At 40.9% G+C, this 23,245-nt stretch overlaps 1 protein-coding gene across 1 annotated transcript; it reads left to right on the forward strand.

Annotated features, from left to right (window-relative positions):
- Positions 1–473: 473 nt before the first annotated feature.
- Positions 474–18,958, forward strand: HEATR3 (HEAT repeat containing 3). Its single transcript, XM_084270138.1, has 15 exons — positions 474–600; positions 1,913–2,085; positions 2,837–2,924; positions 3,835–3,947; positions 5,649–5,758; positions 6,387–6,527; positions 7,282–7,565; positions 8,141–8,231; positions 10,971–11,128; positions 12,144–12,226; positions 12,480–12,616; positions 15,087–15,175; positions 16,023–16,166; positions 16,269–16,445; positions 17,362–18,958. Exons 1-15 carry the CDS (start codon positions 481–483, stop codon positions 17,479–17,481), a joined length of 2,028 nt encoding a protein of 675 aa, XP_084126264.1. The 5' UTR covers positions 474–480; the 3' UTR covers positions 17,482–18,958.
- Positions 18,959–23,245: the final 4,287 nt, after the last annotated feature.

Genomic DNA, 23,245 nt, shown 5'->3' on the forward strand with positions numbered 1-23,245 from the left:
GAAGTCTGTAACTGTCAGACCAGACCAACATTTCCTATGTTTGATGTGGTTCGTAGAGTCTAAGATACTGACACCAGAGAGAAAGTCCTTCCAGTTTTCCATCCTGCAGGTCAATCCTGCCTCTGTAAGTGCTGTTAGAGGAAATCCTCTCATTCAACACTTGCTTTGAGTTTTAGACCCGGGGCAGCAGCCAGAGTGGGTCTTGTGCCTCCAACCCGGGTGCTTATGCTTGGGTTACCGGGCTGCTGGGGAACGTGGCGCCCGTTTCTCTGAGCCCGCTGGCAGTGCTGGCCGGGCACTAGGGAAGGCGTCGCACCGGCCCGGTGCTGGCGACAGCCGTGACCTGGCTGCGAGCACTCCTTCCGCAGGGAGGGCTGGCGAGCGGCGGGGGCGGGCCCGGCGCGGCGGGCCCGCGCTGCGCCTGCGCGGGGCCGCACACGTGGATGCGCCGGCGCCGGGCGGCGCGGCGGCCGCGGAGCCATGGGGAAGAGCCGGGCGCGGCGGTTCCGCACGGCTCCCTTCTCCCCCACCGGCTCCGAGCAGCGCCGCGAAGGGGAGGGCGACCCCGAGGAAGAGCCAGCCGCGGAGCTGCTGGAGAAGGTGCGGGCGGGAAGCGGGGGGGCGGCCGCCGTCGGGGCGAGGGCGGGCCCGGCGCTACTCCCGGCCGGGGCCGGCGAGAGCTGTGCCCGCTGTTGCGGTGGGGGTGAAGCGAGGGCTGAGCCCTCGCCGGCCGTGTCGGGTGAGGGACCGGGCGCGGGAAGGAGCGGCGGAGCGCTGCGTGGCGTGCGCCGCCGCCCGTCCCTGCCGCCGCGTCGCTTCTCCGGCGTCACGGCTGCGCCCGCGGGCGGCCCGGCAGGGAGGGGCGGCAAACCGGCCTTGTTCTTTCCTGGCCGGTTCAGAGGGGCTGGGCGGGAGGCTGCGCTGTGCCCCCTTGTCTGAGAGGCGCTTTGAAGCGGTTCTTGCAGCACTCGGTTTCGGGCTGCCCAACTGGAGAGTTTTTCTCCAGGTAGCCAGGGCCAGGAGTCTGAGATCCATGGGAAAAGTAACCGATAGAAAATGCTGAAGGAGCACTTGGCCGTGTTCCCACTTGGTTTTGGTTTAAGAAACACAAGTAAAAACTAGTCTAAAGCCTCTTCCTGTGCTTGTGACTTCAGAATCAGAAGTAAAAATCTCTTTTCCTTTATGTAAATAAATCCCCTTTGTTCACCTCGCCTCACTGAACTCATTGAACAAATAACAGCTTGATTATTCTTCTAGATGAACTTACTTAGTCTTAAAGAGATAGAGTTAAAAAATACATGCATAGATGAGGATGAAGTGCAAAGTCTCCATCAGTTTCAGTAAGGTGGAATTGGATGTACCACTCTGCTCTGTTCTGCTCTTCAGCACCTTCAACTTTTCTGTTAGGTTTTCAGCAAACTCCATGACCTTCCGGGATAGGCACTACTGCTTTTTTGTTACTGCTGTGGTTTGCAATTCTTACATCTCACATGAACCTGTATTTTTGGCTTTAAGCAGATACTTTCAGACTAAGAGCTATAATTTTTTTTGTAGTTTTGGATTCTTCGGCTTGTCTTTATGGTAGCATATGTTATGTCTGTTGTATTTCCTTGATGGTATATTTTCCCCCCTTTTGTCTATTTTTTTTAAAGCATAGTAATTGAATGAGGTTCCACCAGTGCAGATTAGTGTCAAATCTGCGTCCAAACTACATCTGTCTTATTGAGTGCCCAGAATAGTATTTACCTAGTTCCATAGTTAACATGCATAACCCAGGCAAAGACTTACACTTCCATGGATTTTGGTTCCATTCAGGAGCTACCTGTAAAAAGTCAGATCAGTCTTTTCACTCAAGCAAACTTCCAGTTAACTTTTTCCCTCCCCAAAACGTGCCCTGTTTCTGCCTCCCCAGCTGCAGCACCCAAGCGCTGAAGTGAGAGAGTACGCCTGTGCCAGTATTTCCAAGCTGTTGCAGCAGAAGCATGTAATCCCAGCCTTTCTGCAGAGGGATGTGGTCCGGTGCTTAGGGCCGCTGTTGATGGATCACAGTTTAGCGGTTCGGGAGACCGCTGCAGGAGCTCTCCGGTAAGCAGTTGGTAATAAGCAGAGTTAGAATGAAGTGCTTCTGGCATGGCAAAGAGGAGAGTAGCTTTATGCTGTTAAAAACTGTGAACTTGAATACCGACATCTCTTGCTTCAACTCTGTCTTGAGTAAGTTTGCCTGAGTCCCTGAGAGAGGGGCATTTCTTATTCCAGTAGGCTGCCAGGAGACTTTAGTGAGGAGCAGGGTTTAAGTTTGGTACTACTGCTTTATCTATTCCTGGTGGAATGTGCTCCTTTCCATCCTTATGTTAGGGGCAAAAAACCCCAAGAAGAGATACAGTGAATGAGCTCTGCTGATACAGCTTTTGGTGTCTTCATAGCAGTGTAGGAGTGGAGGGTTGGTTAGAGAATGTGCTTACCTGGCTTTTTGAAAAACTCCTAAGTATGGAACAGCAGCATTTTGAGTTGCTATTCTGTGGTCAGTGCTGTGGCTTCATTTGTAGAAACTTGTTAACATTCATGTTGTATCTTACACTGAGTAGTACCTGACAGAAGTCATGTTTTAGTACAGATAAGTGTTCTAGTTGTGCTAGACAAGTGAAAGTATTTTTTTCCCTAACACAAAGTCACTCTTTTGTGTTAGGAAGGTGGAAGACTAAAATTACTGATGAATTAGATTGATTTTGAAACAAAAAGTACCATATTCCTTAGAGAAGAATACTGAATACATAGTTCTTTAAAGTGTTTCTGGAAAATACTGTATCTGATCCAGTGTATTTATTATTTTTCCCAGAAATCTGAGTGCTTGTGGGGGTTTTGAAGTCTGTGATGACATGGTAACAAAAGACATCATGACACCTCTTGTCGCGCTTCTGAAAGAGGTCTGTGTATTTTTATTCTGATATTAAAACCGATCTAGCCATTGAATTATTCAACTTTCAAAAATAGGTCAATTTTTGTACCTATTATGAAGATAAAGTATTTGAAAGATCTTGTGAAAGAATGTTTCGGTAGACTCAGTAGTACAAAAATTATTCTGGAGATTGCAGACCAATTGCTTCTGCCTCCTGATCTGCTTGGGCCTGTGGTGAGGTTTTGCATAAATGGCCTGGAGATTTTGGGTCTGGAATACCATTTAAGACAAATCTATTCTGTCAGCCAAGATCCTGATCTAGTGTTTATGTTACAATGTTATTCTAGTGAGGGTTTGTTTTTTCTTGTAAGCAATTTTGTCTAAATGAAAGCTTGGATTTACAGTTGGGTAGTTCCTGCTGTTGTAGAGCAATCTGTACTGAATACTATTCTTTGTTTGGTCCAGGTGTTGCAGTGCAGTTTGGAAATTGCATTGAGTTCTGTCACCTGCTGTCTTTGTATGAGCAGCCTTGAGCAGTACCATCGTTTTCTGTATGTTTCTTCCCCATCTTAAAATATGGGTAATAGTGTTACTGTAAAGCACAGCAAGATATTAGCTGAATTATCTTTGTGATTAGACAGAACTGGTGAAAATTCCATACAGACTGTATTAGCAAGAAACAACAATTTAGGTTCTAAAATTGTTAAGTATTTCTTTATTAAAAAAATACAAAGCAAGTACTGCAACAGTCTTTCTACATCCTTATCAATGATTCAATTCCACTGTGGCCCATAGAAAATAGGAAACTAGTCAGGCTTTCTGGTAATAAACACCTCATGAGAGAGATTCCCATTCACTTTGGTGCTAATGTTTTAAGTTTTTTTGCTTTTCTCTTGGCTTTTTTGTTTCCAAACCCTGGTTCTCTTGTTTCCTTGTAGTGTAGCACTGGACTAGATGCTAGCCAGCTCTCTCCAAAGAAATGCAGGGAGACGAACAAAAATTATATCGAAGACATAGCCAACGAGGCTATTAACTTGCTGTGGAATGTATGGTAAGTGTGCTGGAAACACTGGCCTTTGGAAGACCTAAATTAAATTGTTCCTGAGAGATAAGAATTGAAGCAGAAAAGAAGTGGCTGCCCTTACACAGGAAGATGTAGTCCATTGCTGATTCTGATTTCTGATTGCATTGCTCCTACGTGTGTCTTGCATAATAAATGGCAAAACCTCATCTGATCTGAAGTACAATTCTACCATAAATTACTTTTCTACTTAAAGGGTTCTAAAAGTGCACAAAGGTGGTCATTAGCTTTAGGAGAGAGACAAAAATTTCTTTCTATTGATCATCCTGACAGATACTGTTTTCTGAGTATGTTCTGTCATAGTCTCCTGCACAGTTTGGGTTGTGGGGTCTTGAATGCAGTGCAGGTAGATCCTTATCATGATACAGGCAGGAGACGGGGAAAATAAAATACTGATCAGTGGATACCAGTGCTGTGGGAATAATGAGGAGTTTTTTTACTACTTCGTCCCTCTGCAGGTCATCCCAAAAGTTAATATTAAACATTTGGGCAAACTATGGCTTAGCGACTGAGGCACTGATAAAATCTGGTTAATTACGTAAGAATATGACCTGTTCAGTTAGCAGCCTACATTGGAAACACCAGGTGGAGGAAGAGAAATGGCTAGAAACAATCAAAGTGATACAAACCTGTTCTGATTGCTCTCTTTGAATTTGTTTCTCTTGGCTTTGTAACAGCTCCCTGAGCTCCGTGCCACGGCACACTTAGGTCATACAGAATTTTGCTTTGTCCTGTACAGTGTTTCAGTGTCTGTATGGAATGGCTGGTGGCCTGAGGCCTTGTTTGTAAATTGGCTTGTTTTTTTTTAGGGATTCAAATCTGGAACAGTACAGAAACTGCTTTACGCAGTATACCCTTTGTAACTCTGACTCAGCGATGTTTTGTGTTAATTTTTTAAATTGTTTTGTAGAGGTAAGAGCTTTGGAACAGGATCTATAATCATTAGGTGTGCCATCAATCAATTCTGTATTTTGAACTCTGTGGCAGTGACAGTGAACTGCTGACTTAGTTGCTAGGTTTGGTACTGATAAAATTGGGGCTGGCATTGATGCTGAGACGTAATGTTTTCAAAGTCAGTTTCTGAAGACCCTTGTAGCTTGTTAGTTCCCATGCTTTTTTAGTTTGAATTTGGTTTGTATCAATATATTAGTTTAAAAAATGGAATAGCTGTGAAAACTTTGAGAAACACAAATCCCACTGTAGGATAATGACAGCATCTAGCATTGATTATAGCGTGTATTTCTGAATGGTAAGAGCAGTCATTTTCTGGAGTAAGCAAGTGTTTGTGTGAGAGGCAGAAGCTGGCCCTGTGGTCAGTAGGTTTGTGGATGAGGTCTTCATGGCTGCAGAAAGCCCTGAGCTGGCTTGTAGTCCTATAAGCTGCCTTTCGTGCCCTGGCTGGCACTGACCACATGAGGCTGTACTTGGGCTCCCAAATAGCGTGTGTGAGGAAGCGGCTGGCAGCAGCAAGCTTTCCTCAAAGGCATCCAGGTTATTGCAACTGCTGTAAAGCTGATTGCAACCTCAGTAATGAAGGACAGCTCTTTGACTAACCTGCAATTCCTAGGTATGTTTTTAGAATGTAAGTAACAATGAGTTACTTAAAATGTTGTTACAGGATTTTTGTTTTCCCTGGAAAAAGTATTTCATTAATCTTTCCTTATGCATTAGTGAATGCAACAATACTGCAGTATCCATATTCAATAAAGAAGGATGTCTGGAGTCTGTGTTACATTATATGAAGAAATTTTCCACGAATGTGGATCTGGCTATTTCAGTAGGTAAGTGGTAAGAAGAGAAGATAAGGACTTAAAGATCTTTTTTTTTTTTTTCTTTCCCTTTCTCTTTACTATATGAATGTAGCACTGGTGTCACATGGGAGGAAAAAATTTGTGGAGAGAAAGCTCTAGATGGAGGCTGTGCTTTTCATTTATTTTCTGGCTTTGGTAATAAAGGGTCTAATTTGTAGAGCAAAGGACATAATTCATCTAAAACTACCCCAAACAACTGTCACTTTTAACGTCTTTTTCCTAGTAGCATTGTCGTTAGGGTTTTGTCACGATCTGACAGGTATATGTACTCGCAGTGGTGGTTGGTGTTTTCCCTAGTCAGTGTACAGTGGAGACACTGGATTTTGAGTAGCTGAAATTATTACTGCTAGTCCCGTGTCTTGTGTGGTGCTGTCCTCACCTGTTTCCTATACAGGTTTGCCTTTTACCTAAACCATAGTTTTGGAAGGACGCTGTCTTACCCTGGCAACATGCTGCTGCATGGTTTTTGGTTGGGTTTTTTTTTTTTTTTCCCATGCCTGTTTCATTACTCTGGCTTTCAGGAAGATAACACTTTCTCATTAGGAGAGTGAAAGCTACTGTAGGGTTTGTTAATTATCTTTGTTGTTCTTTGCTGCAGCAAACTGCTTGCAGGCAGTGACTGAAGATAATCCAGATCTTCTTTCTTCGTTCAATGCTTCTGCACAGCAAATATTGGAAAGTGTGATGTTGTGTCCAGAGAGCACAATGAAGCATATCCTACTGAGAACACTGATAGCAGGTACAGTGCTCGAGGGTGTTCGTTGCTTTGTGATGGAGAGCATGGCATATAAATGAGGCTGGGAAGGACAGAAGGTTTAGCCTTCTCTGATAGTCTGGACATCCGGTCATCAAAGCCTATATAGATGGTTCATGAGGTTATTTCTGCCTCTTGGGATTGTGTTTTGGAGTAACAAAATATTTGCAACTAGTTTTAAAACTGTCTTAGATGCTTGTTTCTGAGTTCAGTACCTGCTCAGTAAGACAACCCATTTTAACTGCTCGTTTGGTTTTCAGCAGTGAAATCAGTCAATAATTAGTAGTACAGGAATTGTTTTGAACTTAATAGGCATAGGTTTTTGCCTCAGGTTATCTACCTTGCATTTTCCACCATAAACGTTCAACAGTGATGATTTTTGATACTGGAGTGTAATAAATCAGTTTAATGTTGAGAATCCACAGCAAATGGTTATCTCATATGGATTTGTTATCACGGGTAAAAAATGTTGCCAAGATGGCTCTGCATGAGCTGGGTGTCCTTATGTGTGGAAATTTGCTCAAGGTGTGGGCGTAATGTAGTTATTACAGATGAGTATGTGAAATACTAAGCAGAAAAAGCTGCAAGTCTGTAGAGAAAAGGCTTGAACATTCATACTGAAATATAAGCACTGAGTATTTTAACTAGTGCAGGCTGTGTCCTTACAAAATATATAGCTATAGCAGAGCTGGGAATTGAGTATTTTAACAGTCTTGTGTTTCGACTGTCTCGTGTTTAGGCACTATCTGGAATATCAAGGATACCATTCCCCCAGGCAGCCTGGGAAGCATGGTTAATGCAATCCTGAAGATTTTCTCAGAGTCATTAGCAATAGATGCTGGCGAAACAATTATTCGTATGAATGAAGCGGAAAGAAACAGGTTAAAACTTGCTGCGGAGGCAGGAACTGAGGAAAACATGAGTGATGTTATGGACAATAATGTTTTGATTGAAGATGATGATATGGAAGAAATACCAAAAGGAAAAGTCAGAAGAGAAAATGACGTTTCAGACCTATTTCCAGTAAGTGTGGCTGGCTGGCTTGCTCTGAGAGGGCTTAGTGTGTTTGGCTGAGCATCTGACTGGTCTTGACCGAACGTTAGCCAGTGGCTGCCTACCAGTGTTACTCACCCAAACTCCCAAATGGCTTGATGATTTTAGCTAAAGCTTCAAAGCTGATCATGGAGAGTTCCAGCTCAACTTGTCCAAATGTAAGTTGCATGGCACATCAGGAAAGTGCCTTTCCATTTTTTTTTCCTGTGGTGGAAGGCACAGGCTTACCTCATGCCTTTTCCTGTAGCTTCTGCAGGGACTTCTGATCTCCATGTAGGGCAAGTGAGGCTTTCAGTGGTTGTAACCATTTAGCCATTAGGTAATCTTGTCTGCTACAACTGTAGTGCAGGGGCTGTTTCTTAAAGGTAAAATTCGTTCTGAAGCAGCCATCAGAACGATGATAGAGTTTGTTTGCCCATTTTTTAAATGGGGAGGATTGGGAAGAGAAAATTGCAGGATTTTATTTTTAACTGGCAGTCTGGGTACCTTAAATTGCACTGAAATGTTTTACAAAATTAAATTTGGTTTATATTTTTCTTTTTTAGTCTGATAAGTGGGAACTGAAGGAAGTGACAGCTTTACTGACGGCTCAGCAGACTGCTCTGGAAATCATTGTTAATATGTGCTGCAGTGATGGTTTGTAGGAAATCTCTTTCATTGCAAGTGTGGTGGTGCATGTTGTTTCTTGAATAGGTCATGTTTAGTTTGCTGTTTGGTGATCTTAAACTTTTAAGGAGTGCACGTAGACTGCTTGTCCCTGCTACCTTCATCTGGGGGGCAGGTTTGGTTGTAATTTCTATGACTAAATTAGGTGGGTTTTTTCTCAGTTAAATAACTTCTGTCCCTTACATATTTTTTGCATGATACCACATGTGCCAACATTTAAGAACAAAAAAAAAGCACTTGTGCTGAAGAGATTATTTCCTCAAAAGTATTACAGCAGATTCTTTGTTTGGTTAGAGCACGTTCTGAGCATTCATCTGCTATGGTGTGGGTGTGAGTCCTATTGCAGGATGGGGGCATCAATTTTGGGGGCTTGGAGCCAATGATCTCTCGAGGTCCCTTCCAACCCCTACGATTCTGTGATTTTTTCTAAAGCAATTTAATCTTACAGTTTTGAGTTTGGTGTTACAAGTGTTGCAAAAGAAGGGCGAGAGACAGCTTTTGAATGCAAATCTGGCAGCAGTGCAAATTCAGGCTGTTCAGAGTTCTGCCTTTATGAGCTTTTTTGAGGAGAAGAAAAGGCTGTTACTGTGAGGGGAGTAGGAAATGGATACTCTGTATCTTCTGTGAACTCTGACATTCAGTTTTGATAGCTTTTCTCCATTTCTTCAGGAAAACAAATTATTCTCAAATTCTGTTTATGAGAAACAAACCTCCCAACCCCCCAAACCCTCTGACTTTGGTGGTTGTCTGGCCTCCAGCCAGGGCGAAACCACGACAACCTGCAAATTCAAATTACTAGTACAGTTTGTGAGCCCGATGTAAAATTAATTGTGCAGGAGAACTTTTAAAGTAAATCTTTCAGGTTCTAATAAAATCTGCAGCAATACCCAGGTATTCCCAATGGTGACTTTTTTTATTTCTCTTAGAGTGCAAGGAAATTCTGTACCTAGTATATGAAGCTCTTTTCAAAGCTGCGTTTCTCATCTAATGAGCTGTAATTCATAAGCTCTCCCCTTTAATTGGAAAATCTCTTGTGGGTAAGCTGCACATTCTCCCATTCACTCAGTGTAATGTAGGGTTGATTGTGCTGTATTTCACTACAGTACTTTACCCATTCATGGGCAGACAGAAACATAGGCTGTAGAAATTAAGAGGAATCCAGAGGCAGCTGTTCATTTAATTTTCATGTTATTTGAGGACTAAAATAGCTTTAGCCATTATGCCGAGTTCGTAGAAACACTTGGCTTGATACAGAACTGAGGGAAATGACCAGGCTGGCAAGAGAAGGAGCAGAGTGCTCTCCCCTTAGCAGGGACATGGGAAGGAACCAGGAGACTCCAGCATCCCTGTCCAATCTGGAGTTTCTAGGTTATCAGTGCTAGTTAAGATGGGATTGCCTTTGGAAATACTTCTCTGTTTCCAGAATGTTACAGGAAACCTGATAGAGGTTAATGTTCCAGAGTGTGGATCCTGCTCTGGCCTGTTACTCACTGAACATCTCCTGACTGTTGTCTTTGTTGTTGCTGAATTGCTTGGTCAGCTCATTTAGTTATTATTTAATTTTCAATGGGGACTCTTGTTTTCTTTGCTTTATAATATTTTAGAAGAGGCAAGAGGCTTACTGAAAGGGGGATGCCCGATTTGTTTTCATGCTTGTTCCTAAAGCAGAAGACAGCTGTTTTCTCATGGAAAAGCTCTTAATGTTAGCATATAATGGCTGTAGAATTAATTGAATATTGCCATGAGCAAAAGAAGATACCAGATCAAGTTGTTACAGTGTGATGAGTTATGTTTGTGCCAGATAAACAGTCATCACCTTCAAATAAATCCTTCGGCTGCCGCGTGGTGCAGGTGAAATGCCTTAATTTAGACCGTTGTTGCTGTATCTTAAATGAATGAATATACTTTTTGCCACAGAGAAAGTGCATGGCTCTTACTGTAGATACTACAGCACCTGGATCTCATGTGAATATCTGTTGTCGGGCAAAGTTATATTTGGGGCTGAATATGATACCTTTTTGTCACAATAGTTCAATACCCTGCCTATGTGTGCAGGGAGAGGTGAGGAGAATCAGTCCAACCTGTAGACTTAGGACTTGGTAAACACCAGTGTCACACCAGTTAAAATGTAACCAGGTTTAAAACAACTTTTAGATAAACTGGTATAAACCCAGTGGAAGTAGGTATGTCAGTTTAAGTATAAATGATGGATTTGGCTTGTCTTTGCCAGGCCAAGTCTGCCTTCAAAGTAGACGTGTGTCTCTGGCTTCAGAATTGCCGGAGAAAGCAGTTGCTTCAAACTGCAGTTAGTAAGCAAGTTAAGTTAAACTGGCCTATTTGCGTGCTTGAATCTACCTCACAAAGTAAAAAGTACAATCCAAATTAAAGTCTTGGTAAATGCTTTATGAAATATTTCTTTCATACCTTTTTTGATATCTTTGTCAAGCATAGTTAATATCAGAAAATGAAGTGTCAGTGTGTAAGGAACTTCTCATAAGAATACTTGTTGCCTGAGTGAATATAAAATGTATAATTTTTTTAAATAAAAGAATGTAACAAATAATAGTACAGTATTTAGAACTGAGACTTACTGGCTTCACTAGAGCCTGAAAGCTTAGACCATAAACCAAGAGCTAGAGGCAACTGTAATTGAGAAAGGGGATATTGCATGAGTGCTGTTACATTTACAAGTCTGTCTTCTGTTCTCAGATCTCTCTGATGATGAATGGGAAGAACTCTCCAGCAGTGATGAAAGCGATTTGTTTATGGAAAACTCATACAATGAGGGGAGTGGGCTGCTAATGTCACCCTTGTGCCTCTCTGATGAGGTTAATTCGGCATTTCTGAACAACCTCATTCCAAAGAAGGTATTGTCCTTTATTTCCAACACATGGTACAGTCTTTCCATTGTGCCTGATTTGTATCCCAGGTTAGGCAAACAAATGATCCCAATCCATCTGGAGAAAAGGAATTCTTTTTTTTTTAAATAGGTTTAGCTTTGCTTTTTTTGGCCTAGAGGTGGAGCATCATCACGTGAGCTGTCTTGAGCTAAACAATTTCTTCACCTAAGTGGGAATAGAAGGTTTGTGTGTTTCAGAAATCAGGTGGTTTGGGTTTTTTTTCTTTTTCAATTTGGCTTTTACAAAAGCCAGAGTTTGTTATTGCTTGATTTAGACATGAAAAAGTGCCTGCAAAAAGAAAGGTGAAGTCGAGTAGAAGCACGGCTGCCATATTTCTGTATTGGCTAAGTGAGATGGAATAATGCATGTGAATGGCAACAGTCAGCCCAGGAAAAGTACAAATTCTTCATTCCCCATTTTACACATGGTGTCTGAAGCACAGTATTTGATGCTGACAAGAATTTGGATGCTCTTATTCTGGAGTTGTTTTGCTCGTTCTTATTTGGGGTTGTAAAGATGGAGTTTGAATTGGTCATTATGCTGGTTCAGCAGCGTGGTAGAATTCTGACGTAAGACATGAAGGTGCAAGATATACAAGGCTTTTCATTTAACGGTCTTTACAGTCCAGGTTTCATGGCATGATCTTCTAGACTTGCAGCTAGCTGCAAGTTCTGTAGTGGAATCTGTAAGATTTTCTAAGTCTCTGCTGCTCTTTTTCATTTAGATCATTACCTTTTGTTCAGTACAGTTGGATGCTTAAAATATACTGTGCCAAGCCCAGTCCATAGTTGCACCATTTGAGTGACCAAGGAAGATTCTGGCATTTGTAGAACATGAGACACTTGCTACCTGGAAAGCCTTGAAATACCTAGTCTGATGCATCTGTTTGACAATAAGCTAAAATTTCAGTGTCCCCCAGGGCAAAAAAAGAATAATAATTAAAAAATCTTTATTGCTAAACTTTTCTTTTTCCCCTCCCCAGATTCTTGAAAAAACTGCTTTTCCGAACAGTGTTGCTCTAGACATCTGTATGCAAAATCCGTCTTGGAAACCATTAATTAAAAAGTAGGAATTTCATTGTCTCTTACTATATTTCACATGTATTTGGCTGTTTTAGAACTCTTAGAAGGATTGTCCGTCTTTGAGTTGCTTTTAAGATCTGGACAATAGCAGATCTGGTATGTGATTTTTGAATAAAGAGATAAAAATCGCTTGTGCAAGCTGCATACTGGGTCATAACATTATTTAATGCAAGATCCTTCTTTGTCTTTTGACATTGGCTTTCAGAGAGATCTAAGTGCATTTATTTTTGTTTCAGACTGAATGCAGTGCAGTGTAGAGCTTTGACCTGTCTTCATAGCATTTTGTTAGTGTCAGATGTGGATTGTCTTGGAGGACCTTCAGCACTTCAGTCCCTTGCACAGCACCTCTCGGAGCTGGTCTTTGCTAAAACGGGTAAGATAGAAAGGGGGTTTGCTGATCTGTTTCATATAGACAGGGTGCCGTGTACATTGTTCAGGTTTAATGCTATATTATTGCAAATTTTAGCCCTTTGGCCTTACAAAATAAGGGTACTGAAAGCTGTAAATGTGCTGACAAAACAGTGTATCACAGTAAGATGTGTTTATCTAAACTGCATCTTGAGCAAGCGTGCTGCTAACGCAAGAACAAGCACATGTCTGTGCTTCCATACACAAAGTCCCTAAGTTGCTGGGTGAATCCTGCCTTCCTGTGAGACCACAACAGGTTGCTGAGTCAAATTTGTGATAATAGTAGTTTTTCATCAGTCAGACAAACCATGGAGAAGATGGGATGTTTTTGCTTTAAATGTGCAAATTAGCCTAAATAAACATGTGGAAAAAAAGGCTATCTAGTGCAGTCTTTCACGTGGTTGTTTTTCTAGGAATCTTACAGAATTATGGCAAAGGTGGTTGTTGCAAAAATCTCCAGAATGTACAGGCTTATTACAGTGGGAAAAATAGCCAGCTGCCTTGTCTCCAGGACACGCTTTATGCATATGATTGCATAGCTTTATTGAAAATATATTAAGAAAATGTGCGAAGTTTTTATGACTAAATATTAAAGCTGCTTAACTTCCTGTTACACTGGTTGGTTGGTTTCAACAAGGAAGGCAATACATCTCGTTTTTCTAAAATTACTATTACAGAATATCAGACATATCCTGGCAAACACTATAATACATATCCACTGTATTTTGTCCAGGGCATGTTAATTCATAGAGGAACTGTGATGGTTTCCCCATAGATCTGCTAGTAAAAGTCTCATTGCATGGTCCAGTGTGGATACGCAGCAGTTAGCGCTTTCGGCTGCCTCCTGAGATCTTAAACATCAGATCAGCATCATTCCAATAATAGTGTTGGACCAGTTATGCTGCTCTGGTCTCTTGGTTAATATGATAGAGAAGCTGAACTGAGGATTAAAAAAAAAGAGAAAGAGGGGAGGGAAGTGGTTGCAAACTGATGATCTGATTCCCTGATGGGCTGCTTCATTCAGACTATTCTGATAACCTGTTTTTGGTTTAAGGTCAGTGATGATGGGTTTTCAAAACAAAGGGATATTCTTAGAGGCTGGAAAAGCCTGCCAGTTCTCCAAATTGTCAGAAAACATTTTTTGCTAAGACAGATCTGTTGAAGTCTAGCATATGTGTGACTTTGTCAGTTCTTGTCTCAGAAGTTTGAGAATCTTGGGTTTTTTTCCCTTCCTTCAAGCATCTTCATTTGTAGCCACAAGTGTGGTGTATGTAGCTTTTATTTGCTGCAGTGTATAGTATGACACTGCATTAATGATTGAAAATGCATCTGCCTACAAAACACACTTTTTTCCCTCAGTTTCATTAAAAGCATGTGATCAGTCTATGGGAACATTATTACTGAGAGTGTAGTGCTTGAAAAACTGAAATTCAGGAAATGAAAACAAGTATGAAGATTAATGCAAGGACGTTGACACAAAATACTTGTCTCATGCTTGAAGAGCAGAACCTGCAAGATTTCAGGGTCTACATGTTACGCTTCACAATAGTCAGAAAGTTCTTGGATGAAACTGGAGAAGTGGCTAGCTGAAGGCAGAGGCTGCTAATAAATTAATGGCCCATGTCCATTTTTGTTAAAGTAGTGGGGTTTTTAATAGTTAAATGGTGTGTAATGGAAACTGCCCAATAATGTTGATAACATACCAACATGTGGTTAGAAGCAGTCTGTGGTTTACAGGGTGAAAAAAAGGCATAAAGATCTAGTTGTTTACATGGGAAAGGAGGACAAAGTGCATGAAATAATCGAGTTTCAGTCATCTGGAGTGGTCCAGAAAATAAGAACACATTAGAGTAAAATAAAAAGCTTCAAAAATGCAGAACATGTATTGAAGATGATGTCTGGTATTGATGAATTTGTGGTTAAACAAGAATAATGCAGCGTTTGAATCGTGCGTTTCTGAAAGGTTATTAAACCACCAGAAGGCATGCTCTTTATACAAACTGGAAAGAGTCCAGAGTTCTGGGTGTCTAAAAATCCTGCTTAGAAGGCAGAAGAAAGGAATTAAAGTATGCAGTCAGCTTCTGTGGTTTTCTCAGTTCCTGTATTATGGCCTTGATGCGATACCAGTTTTCTTCAAGCTCTTGTTCTGACAGTGGTGGTTTGTACCACGCGTTAGGTCACACAAGTGACTTAACCAGGGATGTGCTTGAAAATGAGGACTGACTGTGGTCTAACCTCCAGATGCAATTAATACTGAATTCAAACCAATCACTATGGTTACAAGCTACAAAGACCAGTCTCTGAAAATGTAGCTCTTCCTGTTTGTGGTAGTACCTGGAGGAACGATTAAGGGATTAAGGAATTTGTATTTCTTTGCTGCTTGTATCCTTCATCTTATTGTTTAACTCTTGGCTCTGGGTTCAATTCTTTGACAGAACTCCCTACAGACACAGAATTCCTGGAAGCCATAACCAGTGCTTTGAGGGCTCTCCTACAAACAATGGCATCAAAGAACATCTCCCAGGTAAAAGCTTTCAAACTTGAATGCTCTGGCAGGTTCACATTCATGTGAGACAGTGCTGAAAAGTTGTTATTTTTTTTTGAACAAACCCATTCAAATGAAGTGCTAAATTTCAGCCAGTGTGAGCACCATTTAAAGAACAGATTTAATAATATTCACTCATTCTATTTGTCATGGACCTTAGAAGAATACGTTTTTATACATCTCCTCCTCAACATATAAACAGATGAAAGGTATTTCAAAACAAAAATAGCAATAAGCCACAGGTACTATCTTTAGGAGAGGGTTGTAATGGCAAGTATTTAGTAACTTAGCACTTGGAAATGTGGATTCTTTATTTCCTGATGTCATCTAGTTGAAGCTGGTTGTCCTTTTAGAATCTTAGTTGGACATGAATTGGTGAGCTAAATATATGAATGAAACAATAATTTGCTATACAACATCTGATACTAGATGGTCAAGCTGGTCCTTTCTGGCTTTTAACTGAGTAATGAGCTTCTGTGCTATAATTTTTATGTAGCTGTTGGAAATACCTACTGAGCTAGGTATCTCTGGTAATGACTTTGGGCTTAGAACATTTTTCTTTTAACATTATGACAGCTCTGGTCCAGGAAGAAACACCTTCAGAAGTTGAAAGGGAGCGATTAAATATTTTCTTGCTAATTAAATTTTTAGAATTCCTGTAGTTTTCAGAATACAGGAGACTTTCTGCTATAAATTTGCCTGTGTTTTGTAAAAGCAAATTACCTAAATGTCATATTTGAAAATTTCCATGAAAATGTAAACATGTCTGTGTTGCTTCTTTTCTGTTGGGTTGTTATGTTTGGTTTTTTTATTCCTTGCTAAACAGTGTATGAGTCCTGAGCAGCTGTTGGCTTTATGTGAAGCTGGTATTCGCAGCAGCAATGCCAGTGTTAGAGTGAACGTTGTGAGCATCCTTGGAATTTCGGGCAGCGTTCTGGCAAAAGGACAAGATACAGCTGAAACACTAAAGGTGAAAAAGCAAACTTGGCTTTGCAAGCCTAAACCAGTTCTTATATTTATTGCAGTTTTATTAAGCATTGCTGGAAAACTACTTTTTTCTGTCTTCTTTCAGATGATTGGAAAATTTCTTCTTGAGGTTGCTATGAAGGAATCTTCTCTGGTGGTGGCAGGGGAAGCCTTGGATGCACTTTTTGATGTATTTGCAGATGGTGAAGAAGCAGAGAAGGCAGCGGTACAGATCAAGTTGCTTCCAGCCCTGAAAGAATTTCAGCCAGTGTTCAAAACGAGGGTAGGCATCACATGCAGCCAGCTCAGGGACCCAACTCGCACTGTGGGTAAAACTTTGAGATTTGGGCTGCTAGAAGAGATAACTAAGCAGGACTGTATGGCTTTATAAGATGACTGAGGAAAAAAGAAAATAAATAATTGAATTGCTGATATTCCACTTTAGAGAAAAGCAAATGCATTTACCTTGCAGTTTGTGGAACCGCCATGGTAACAGCGCAGCATCCTCACTGGAACATCTGCATTACACCATCAGCATTATTGATGGCCAGATTGTTCTGAAACCCATGTAAAAAAATCCTGCAGGTGTCTCTGAAGGCAAGCAGCTACATTGGTGGGAGAAGAGTCCCTTCTGAAGTTACATTGATATCTTCTGGTTTTAACTTGCTTTAGGTGCAGGTGGACATTTTTCTTCTGTTGTTGGTTAATTAAAATAGGTCGTGCATTATGTATTTTCAAGAATCACAAGGCCAAGATTCTAACCTACAGTTTTAGGTACATCCTTGTCTTATATAGAGAATGACCTTCAATATGATGTTCTTGTAGTCAGATGAAGCCTGAGGAGTGACTTTTCATAGCTAAGCACTGTACACATAAAATACATACCTGTCAGTGCTACAGTTGTTTGGTTAGTTAGATGTGCAAGATCTTTCACATAAAAAAAAGCTACAGAGAATAAGTGTGTTTCAGATTTGAGTGAAATAGCATGCCAGCAGTACTCTAGTTTCAGGCAGAGATCAATTATAGTAAATTGACTTGCAGATATAATTGCTAGCTACGCATGTGCACACATTGACATGCTGAAGTTCCCATGGGTAGCCTGTTTTCATAGAAGACATATATAGAATAGCTATAAACTGTAGGTGATCTAATAGGAGAAACTTCTCCATTGGTAAAGTATGTGTTTTTTGGTCTTACAGATGCGAAAAGAAGGCAGAGGACAATATAGTACAGATCAACTGTGTGTTCTTGACAATGTGAAGATGAATTTGAGAAGATTCATTGCATATCAGGAGACGCTAGGGAAAACCCCAACTTGAAACATCGAGGAACTTTAAGGTTTCCCTTACTGAATAATGTTTTCCAAAAATATAACAGTTTTGAATGTCTAAAATTTATCAATCAGGGCAGTTTTGCTTTCATGTTAATACTGCATTTTTTTTTGCATTCAGTATTTCTACTTCTGGGTTGATGCAATATGAAAGTCACATCAGCGTAAAAAAACCCCACCAAAACAGAGCAGAATTTGAGATGAAGTGTTAGCAGTGGCAAAAACGGGCTTTCCTAGTCCTGGGGTCTGTCATTGATTAGAAATCCTCATGGATCCTGGTGGAAAATTGTAACTGCAGGAAAAAGTGATTTAGAGAATGTTCTTGGTTATATGCTAGATCAAGAAAAAGATGTTAAAAGCCTGAGATACGTTTCAGAGAACTGAGCAGTGGCAAAATGTTCATATTTGCTCTTAACCTATTTCTACAATTGCACAGGCACTTATGGCAAGCTTCCCAAGGGAAGTGTGACAGGTGTGTAGATTACTGTCAGCACTTGGATCTGTTACTTCATGAGGTTTATCAAAGCGAAGACGGCTTCAGATTGATTGTAAATACTCTGATACTTTTCAGTGTGATGGCTGTTTGCTGTGGCTATCAGTATAACAGGATCCTACACTCGCATGCAGCTCCCTGTTTTTACTTTATTTTGATTGGTATTTGTGAAAATCAAGTCTTCTGATTTACTTTCTTGTAATTCTCCATCAGGATGAATTTGAATTCGAAGAAGCAGTTAACATAATAGAAATGGGTGGGATTTTTATATGGAGTTATTATCTAAAGTAACTTTGTAATTGCTTAAGATATCTTTTTCAGATATTTCTGATAGACGTTTTTAAGCTGTAAAATATAGAAACTATTTTTAAAAGTCACTGATTCGTGAAGATTGTCTGTGAAATTCCATATATCAAAAGTGTTCGTTTTGCTTCTGTGAATGAGATCCTCTCATGCCCATTTTTTAAGGACAAAACCCCACAACCAAATGCAGAAGCATTTTGTTATGCTGATTTTTTGAAATGGGACTGGGAGTTGCCCCCTCCTTAACATTCTGCCTTAGCACAGGCATCTAGTTTTTGGCAAAAACTTGCCTATGATGTTTAGGCATGGAGCCCCAAAGACCAAATCTGCCTGGTTTGTTAGGTTTCCATCTCTTGGATTGGAAAGCAGGCCCAGGAACTGACCCCATAGCTCACAAATACCTGACTTTATGAAATCCTGACATACGGTATTTCGTCAAATGCAAGAAAAAGTGAAAAATTAGTTTAAGCAACTATACTGCCTGGAAGTCATTACTGCTGTTACTTTACAGGAGTTGGATGAAATGTGTGATGCAGTGTGATGCCTGCTAATCAAATGAGTGAATGTGGGATGAGGAGAGCTCAAGGGCCATTGAGCCTGGCCTGGAGAAGTCCTGAGGAGCATGGAGCAGTTGAAAGGTTATCCTGGGATTTGGCAGGGGCAGGCAACAAAGAGGACTGGCATGTAACAGCTGAGGAAGAGCAGCTAGGTGGATTATGGCATAAAACTGCACAGTCTGTAGATTTTAATCCCAGTGTTAGTCATGTTTGCTGTGCAGCGAGGGCAGTATAATATTAACCTGATAAAAGTTATTAATTTGTTTGGAGCACTTAAAAGAACTGTCACACAAACTTCTGTGCTCGTTTTCTGGGTGCTACAGTGAAATGCAGGGTGATCTAGTTTGTAAAGGATCTCTGGAAGTCCCTTAGTCCAGTACCCTGCTCAGAGCAGGACTTTGGAGTCAGATAGGTTGCACTAGACCTTGAGCATTGATAAGGAGGGAAATCCCACACCTCTGGACAGCCTTTTCCAATGCTTGACTGCCCTTGCTGTGAACATGGGTTTTTTTATTTTCCCTGTGTACCTAGTAGTAGGGAAGTCCCCTTGCTGCAATGTGCCCCTTGTCTTTTGACTGCACACTACTGAGGAGTCTGGCTTCATCTCCCCTTGTAGTCCACATTTGGTATTTGAAAGCAACAATTATATTCCCTCTTCTCCAGGCTGAATAAACCCAACTCCCTCACCCTATCCTTGTACGTTTTGCTCTAGCCCTCTAAGTGTCATGGTGGCCTTTTGCTTGACTTGCCCTTACTCTGTCTTGTACTGGGGTGCCCAAAACTAGACACAGTACTCCAGCTGTGATCTCATGAGTACTGAATAGAAGGAAATAATTTGTTTTCTTGACCTGCTGGCCATGCTCCTTCCACTGCACCCTGGGATTTGTTAGCTGTCAACACTGTGAGGGTGCACTGCTGACTTCTCTTCAGCTTATTATCAACCAGGACCTTGGGGTCCTTCTCTCTAAAGCTGCTCTTTGGTCATCCAGTCAGTGGGATTACTCTGTCCCAAGTATAGGACTTTGCATTTTACATCAAATGTAGCAGTCAGAATCTGGTTCCAGGGGACTGCTAGAACAACCAAGTATGTTATTTTTGTTTGGGATGGTGTTTTCTTAGGTTACTAATGAGGAGAAACTTTAATCTTCAAATATGAATCCAGAAGTTGCAGATGAATATGTAGAAGATGGGGCCTGCACTAGAAAAAATGGTTTTCTTGGTCTGTAAGACCCTGTTTTTTTCCCTTGAAGTGAATAGACAGACTGTTGTTTTAAACTATGCCAGCAGTAGGAGTATATGGATTAAAAAAATATACTAATTTCTCTTGGCTATGCAGAAATCATTTGAGTGTCTTGAAAAGAACATGTGCATGGCATGAGCCATAGCATGCGCAGAGTGTATGGGTTTTTTAGTGCTTAAAGTATTTGCTTCTGTCTTCTGGTACACATGCCATTTCCAGGTGATAGCTGAAAGAGAGATGAGGACATGCCATTTTGGTTTCTTGTGAGTCTTTGCTAAAACCCTAACATACAGAAACTGAAAGAATCCCTTCACCTTTGATCTGAGGAGACCAGGGTGCTTCAGTAGGCCTGCTTGGCTGAGGGCATGAAATGGTGACAAGCTGGTCCCTCTGTCTCCAGCTCATCAGATGTGTTTGGGTTGATAGAGAGGTAAGCTGTAGCTCTTGGGAGGCGTTTGTTGTTTTGTTAACCTCATCACTAAAATTGACACCTTATACATGGTTTCCTAGTACCCTGTGTTGTACGATCTTTGCCAAAGTCTATTGTCCTTACCAGGACACCTCATATTCATTTGGCATCTCTGTGATATTATATTATGTTATCTAATAACATATATTGTTAGATATTCGTGTCCACACTTCTATTTTTCTGAATGAGGAAACCTTACTCTATCACCTGCCTAGCTACCAATGTAGTGTAACTTGCTCTTGGTGCCTGATGAGGGCTCGTGACTGAGAGGTGTTAATTCTGTACATGAATCTAGAGAGCATGTTCTGCTTGTATGGGACATAATAAAAGATAATAGGAAAAGCCTGGAAGACTTCTGAAGACATTTGTTGATGGAAGACAAAGCAAGTTACCAGTGATTTAAAGACTTGTCAGATTGGAGCCTAAAACCAGATGAGATTTATAAATACAGAAGAGCTGACCTGTTAAGATTGGGGCTATAAAGGTTGTTTTGACACTGTGTGGTAGTTTAATCCAGCCCACAGCTAAACAATGCAAGAGACAATTGGGAAGAGAAAGGGTAAAACTTGTGGGCTGAGCTAAAGACAGTGTACAAGGACAGAAAAGGAAGAGTATTGCTACTAATAAAAAGAATATACGAAACAAGTAATGCACAGCACAGTTGCTCACCACCCAAAGGCAATGCTCAGCTGGTTCCTGAGACACCCCACCTCCCCACCACCCCCTGTTATATACTAAGCATGATATCATACGGTATGGAATATGCCTTGGCCAGTCTGGGTTGGCTGTCCTGGCTGTGTCCCCTCCCAGCCTCTCAGTACATTGGCAGGCCACTGTGAGAAGCTGCAAAGTCGCTGACTGTTTAGCAACAACTAAACTATCACTGTGTTATCAACATCATTCTCGTCCTAAATCCAAACCATTAGACCAGCAGTTTAGGAAGAAACTTAACCCTATTCCAGCCAAAGCCAGGATACACAGTTAAGGAAGATTAAGGCAGCAGCAGAGGTGATGGTGTGGTGCAAATTAAATGTTTTGGGGCCTCTTCTGGCACTGGTTTATTTAAATAGGTTTTGGGTAGGCTTGAGACAAAGACAGGATCTTTAATGGCCTACAATGCCAAAGACAGATCTTGAAGATACTTTGAGGGTGGTGAAAAGTGGACTGATCTAGACTGTGCAGCATCAGTAAATAGATGTTAAATAGATGTAAGTGATCTTCATCAGTTGATGAAGTCACACAGATAAGACCTGTATCAAAACAGGTATCTGAACTGAATTTGTTTGCTTATCCCGGTCCCCAAGGCATCATCTGTGCTTGAATTAAAAACTGCAATCCTTTGAAAGTATGGATTGCTGCTTTATTTGTCTCCCTGTCTGACACCTAGCACAACAGAATCTGGCTCAGAGTTGAGATTTTATACCAAAATAGGCGCTGAGTTTGTCAGTGGTGTTAAGTAAAGAGGGCTGTGTACTCCCCTCCCTGTTCAGATGCTGTAGGACTGGTGGTGGCTGCTGCTTTGGCCTCTCTGCAGCCTGCAAAATGTTGAATCCCCAACTGTGTAGATAAGGAGTTATCATTACTATGTGCTTTTATTTTTGCTCTCTATGAAAAGAAAGAAGTGGCAAGATTTAAACAGGCATTTGTTGTGCATTATACATCATGCCTTGCCGTTCAGAAGATGGCTGTGTACCACATTACCATCAGTAGTTTAACTGTTTGGGGTTTGTGGTATGTGGTGAAGGTATTTTTTTGCACAGTATGGGTTTGTTTTCTCCCAAAAGATTGCCATCTTAGAAACAAGAATAACTTTAACCAGTACTGCTTATCTGGGGTTTATATTTATATTTTGTGGGCAAATAAAAAAAAAATCAGAGTATAGTAAAATTACAAAATGAGAACTGTGTCAGAGAACAAATTAAATTAGAATCTACTTGTACTGTAAGTATTATTCCACAAGATACGCATTTCATTTCTATTAACATAAAGCAACCAAGCAAAAATGCACATAAACTCATGTTCTGTTTCCTTAGTAAGTGATTTCCAGTAAAAGCATTCCCAGAGGACTGGATAGAAACGTCTAGCCTTACATTTACTGTTGCAAATTCAAATTCAGGCAATGGAAGTGGTAATTGAAAATAATGTGCCTTTCTGGCCCAGATGAATTGAGCAAACAATCTAAATGTAGTTTGCATTGGACATACTGTTAAGACATGGAATATTAAGGTAATTGGCAAAACCTGAAACTCTGACATTCGCAGCAGATTAAGGAACCTGAAGGTCTTCTGCAAGGGCTGAAGTGTGGTGAGCCTTTCTGTTTGAAGCAGCTTTTACTTGAGTGGCGGAGGCTGTCTGTCTAATTGCCAAATAAATTCAAACTGTTAACTTTTGTGCCTTCTGGGAAAACCAGCACTCATTTAAATCAATTCATTCCACTTTTTATTTTGTTTCTGTATTAGTTTTGTAAGTTCCTTTTTCCTGTGAGAGGCACCTTGTCAGATAGTGACCACATAAAAACATAGTTTGAGGCTTGCACGCAAAGGATACGGTAAGGTGCTTTTTTGCTTTCAAATCTGGGCGACAGGAACTCCTTGCATTACAGTTATATTAAGGGCTTAAATCAAACTGCTGGTGAGCTGAGCTAATAAGCCATTGTAATCATCTGTACGCTGTGAGAACGATTGTGGCCAT

Source organism: Gallinula chloropus (genome assembly GCF_964237585.1).
Source record: "Gallinula chloropus genome assembly, chromosome: 13".
Lineage (NCBI taxonomy): Eukaryota > Metazoa > Chordata > Aves > Gruiformes > Rallidae > Gallinula > Gallinula chloropus.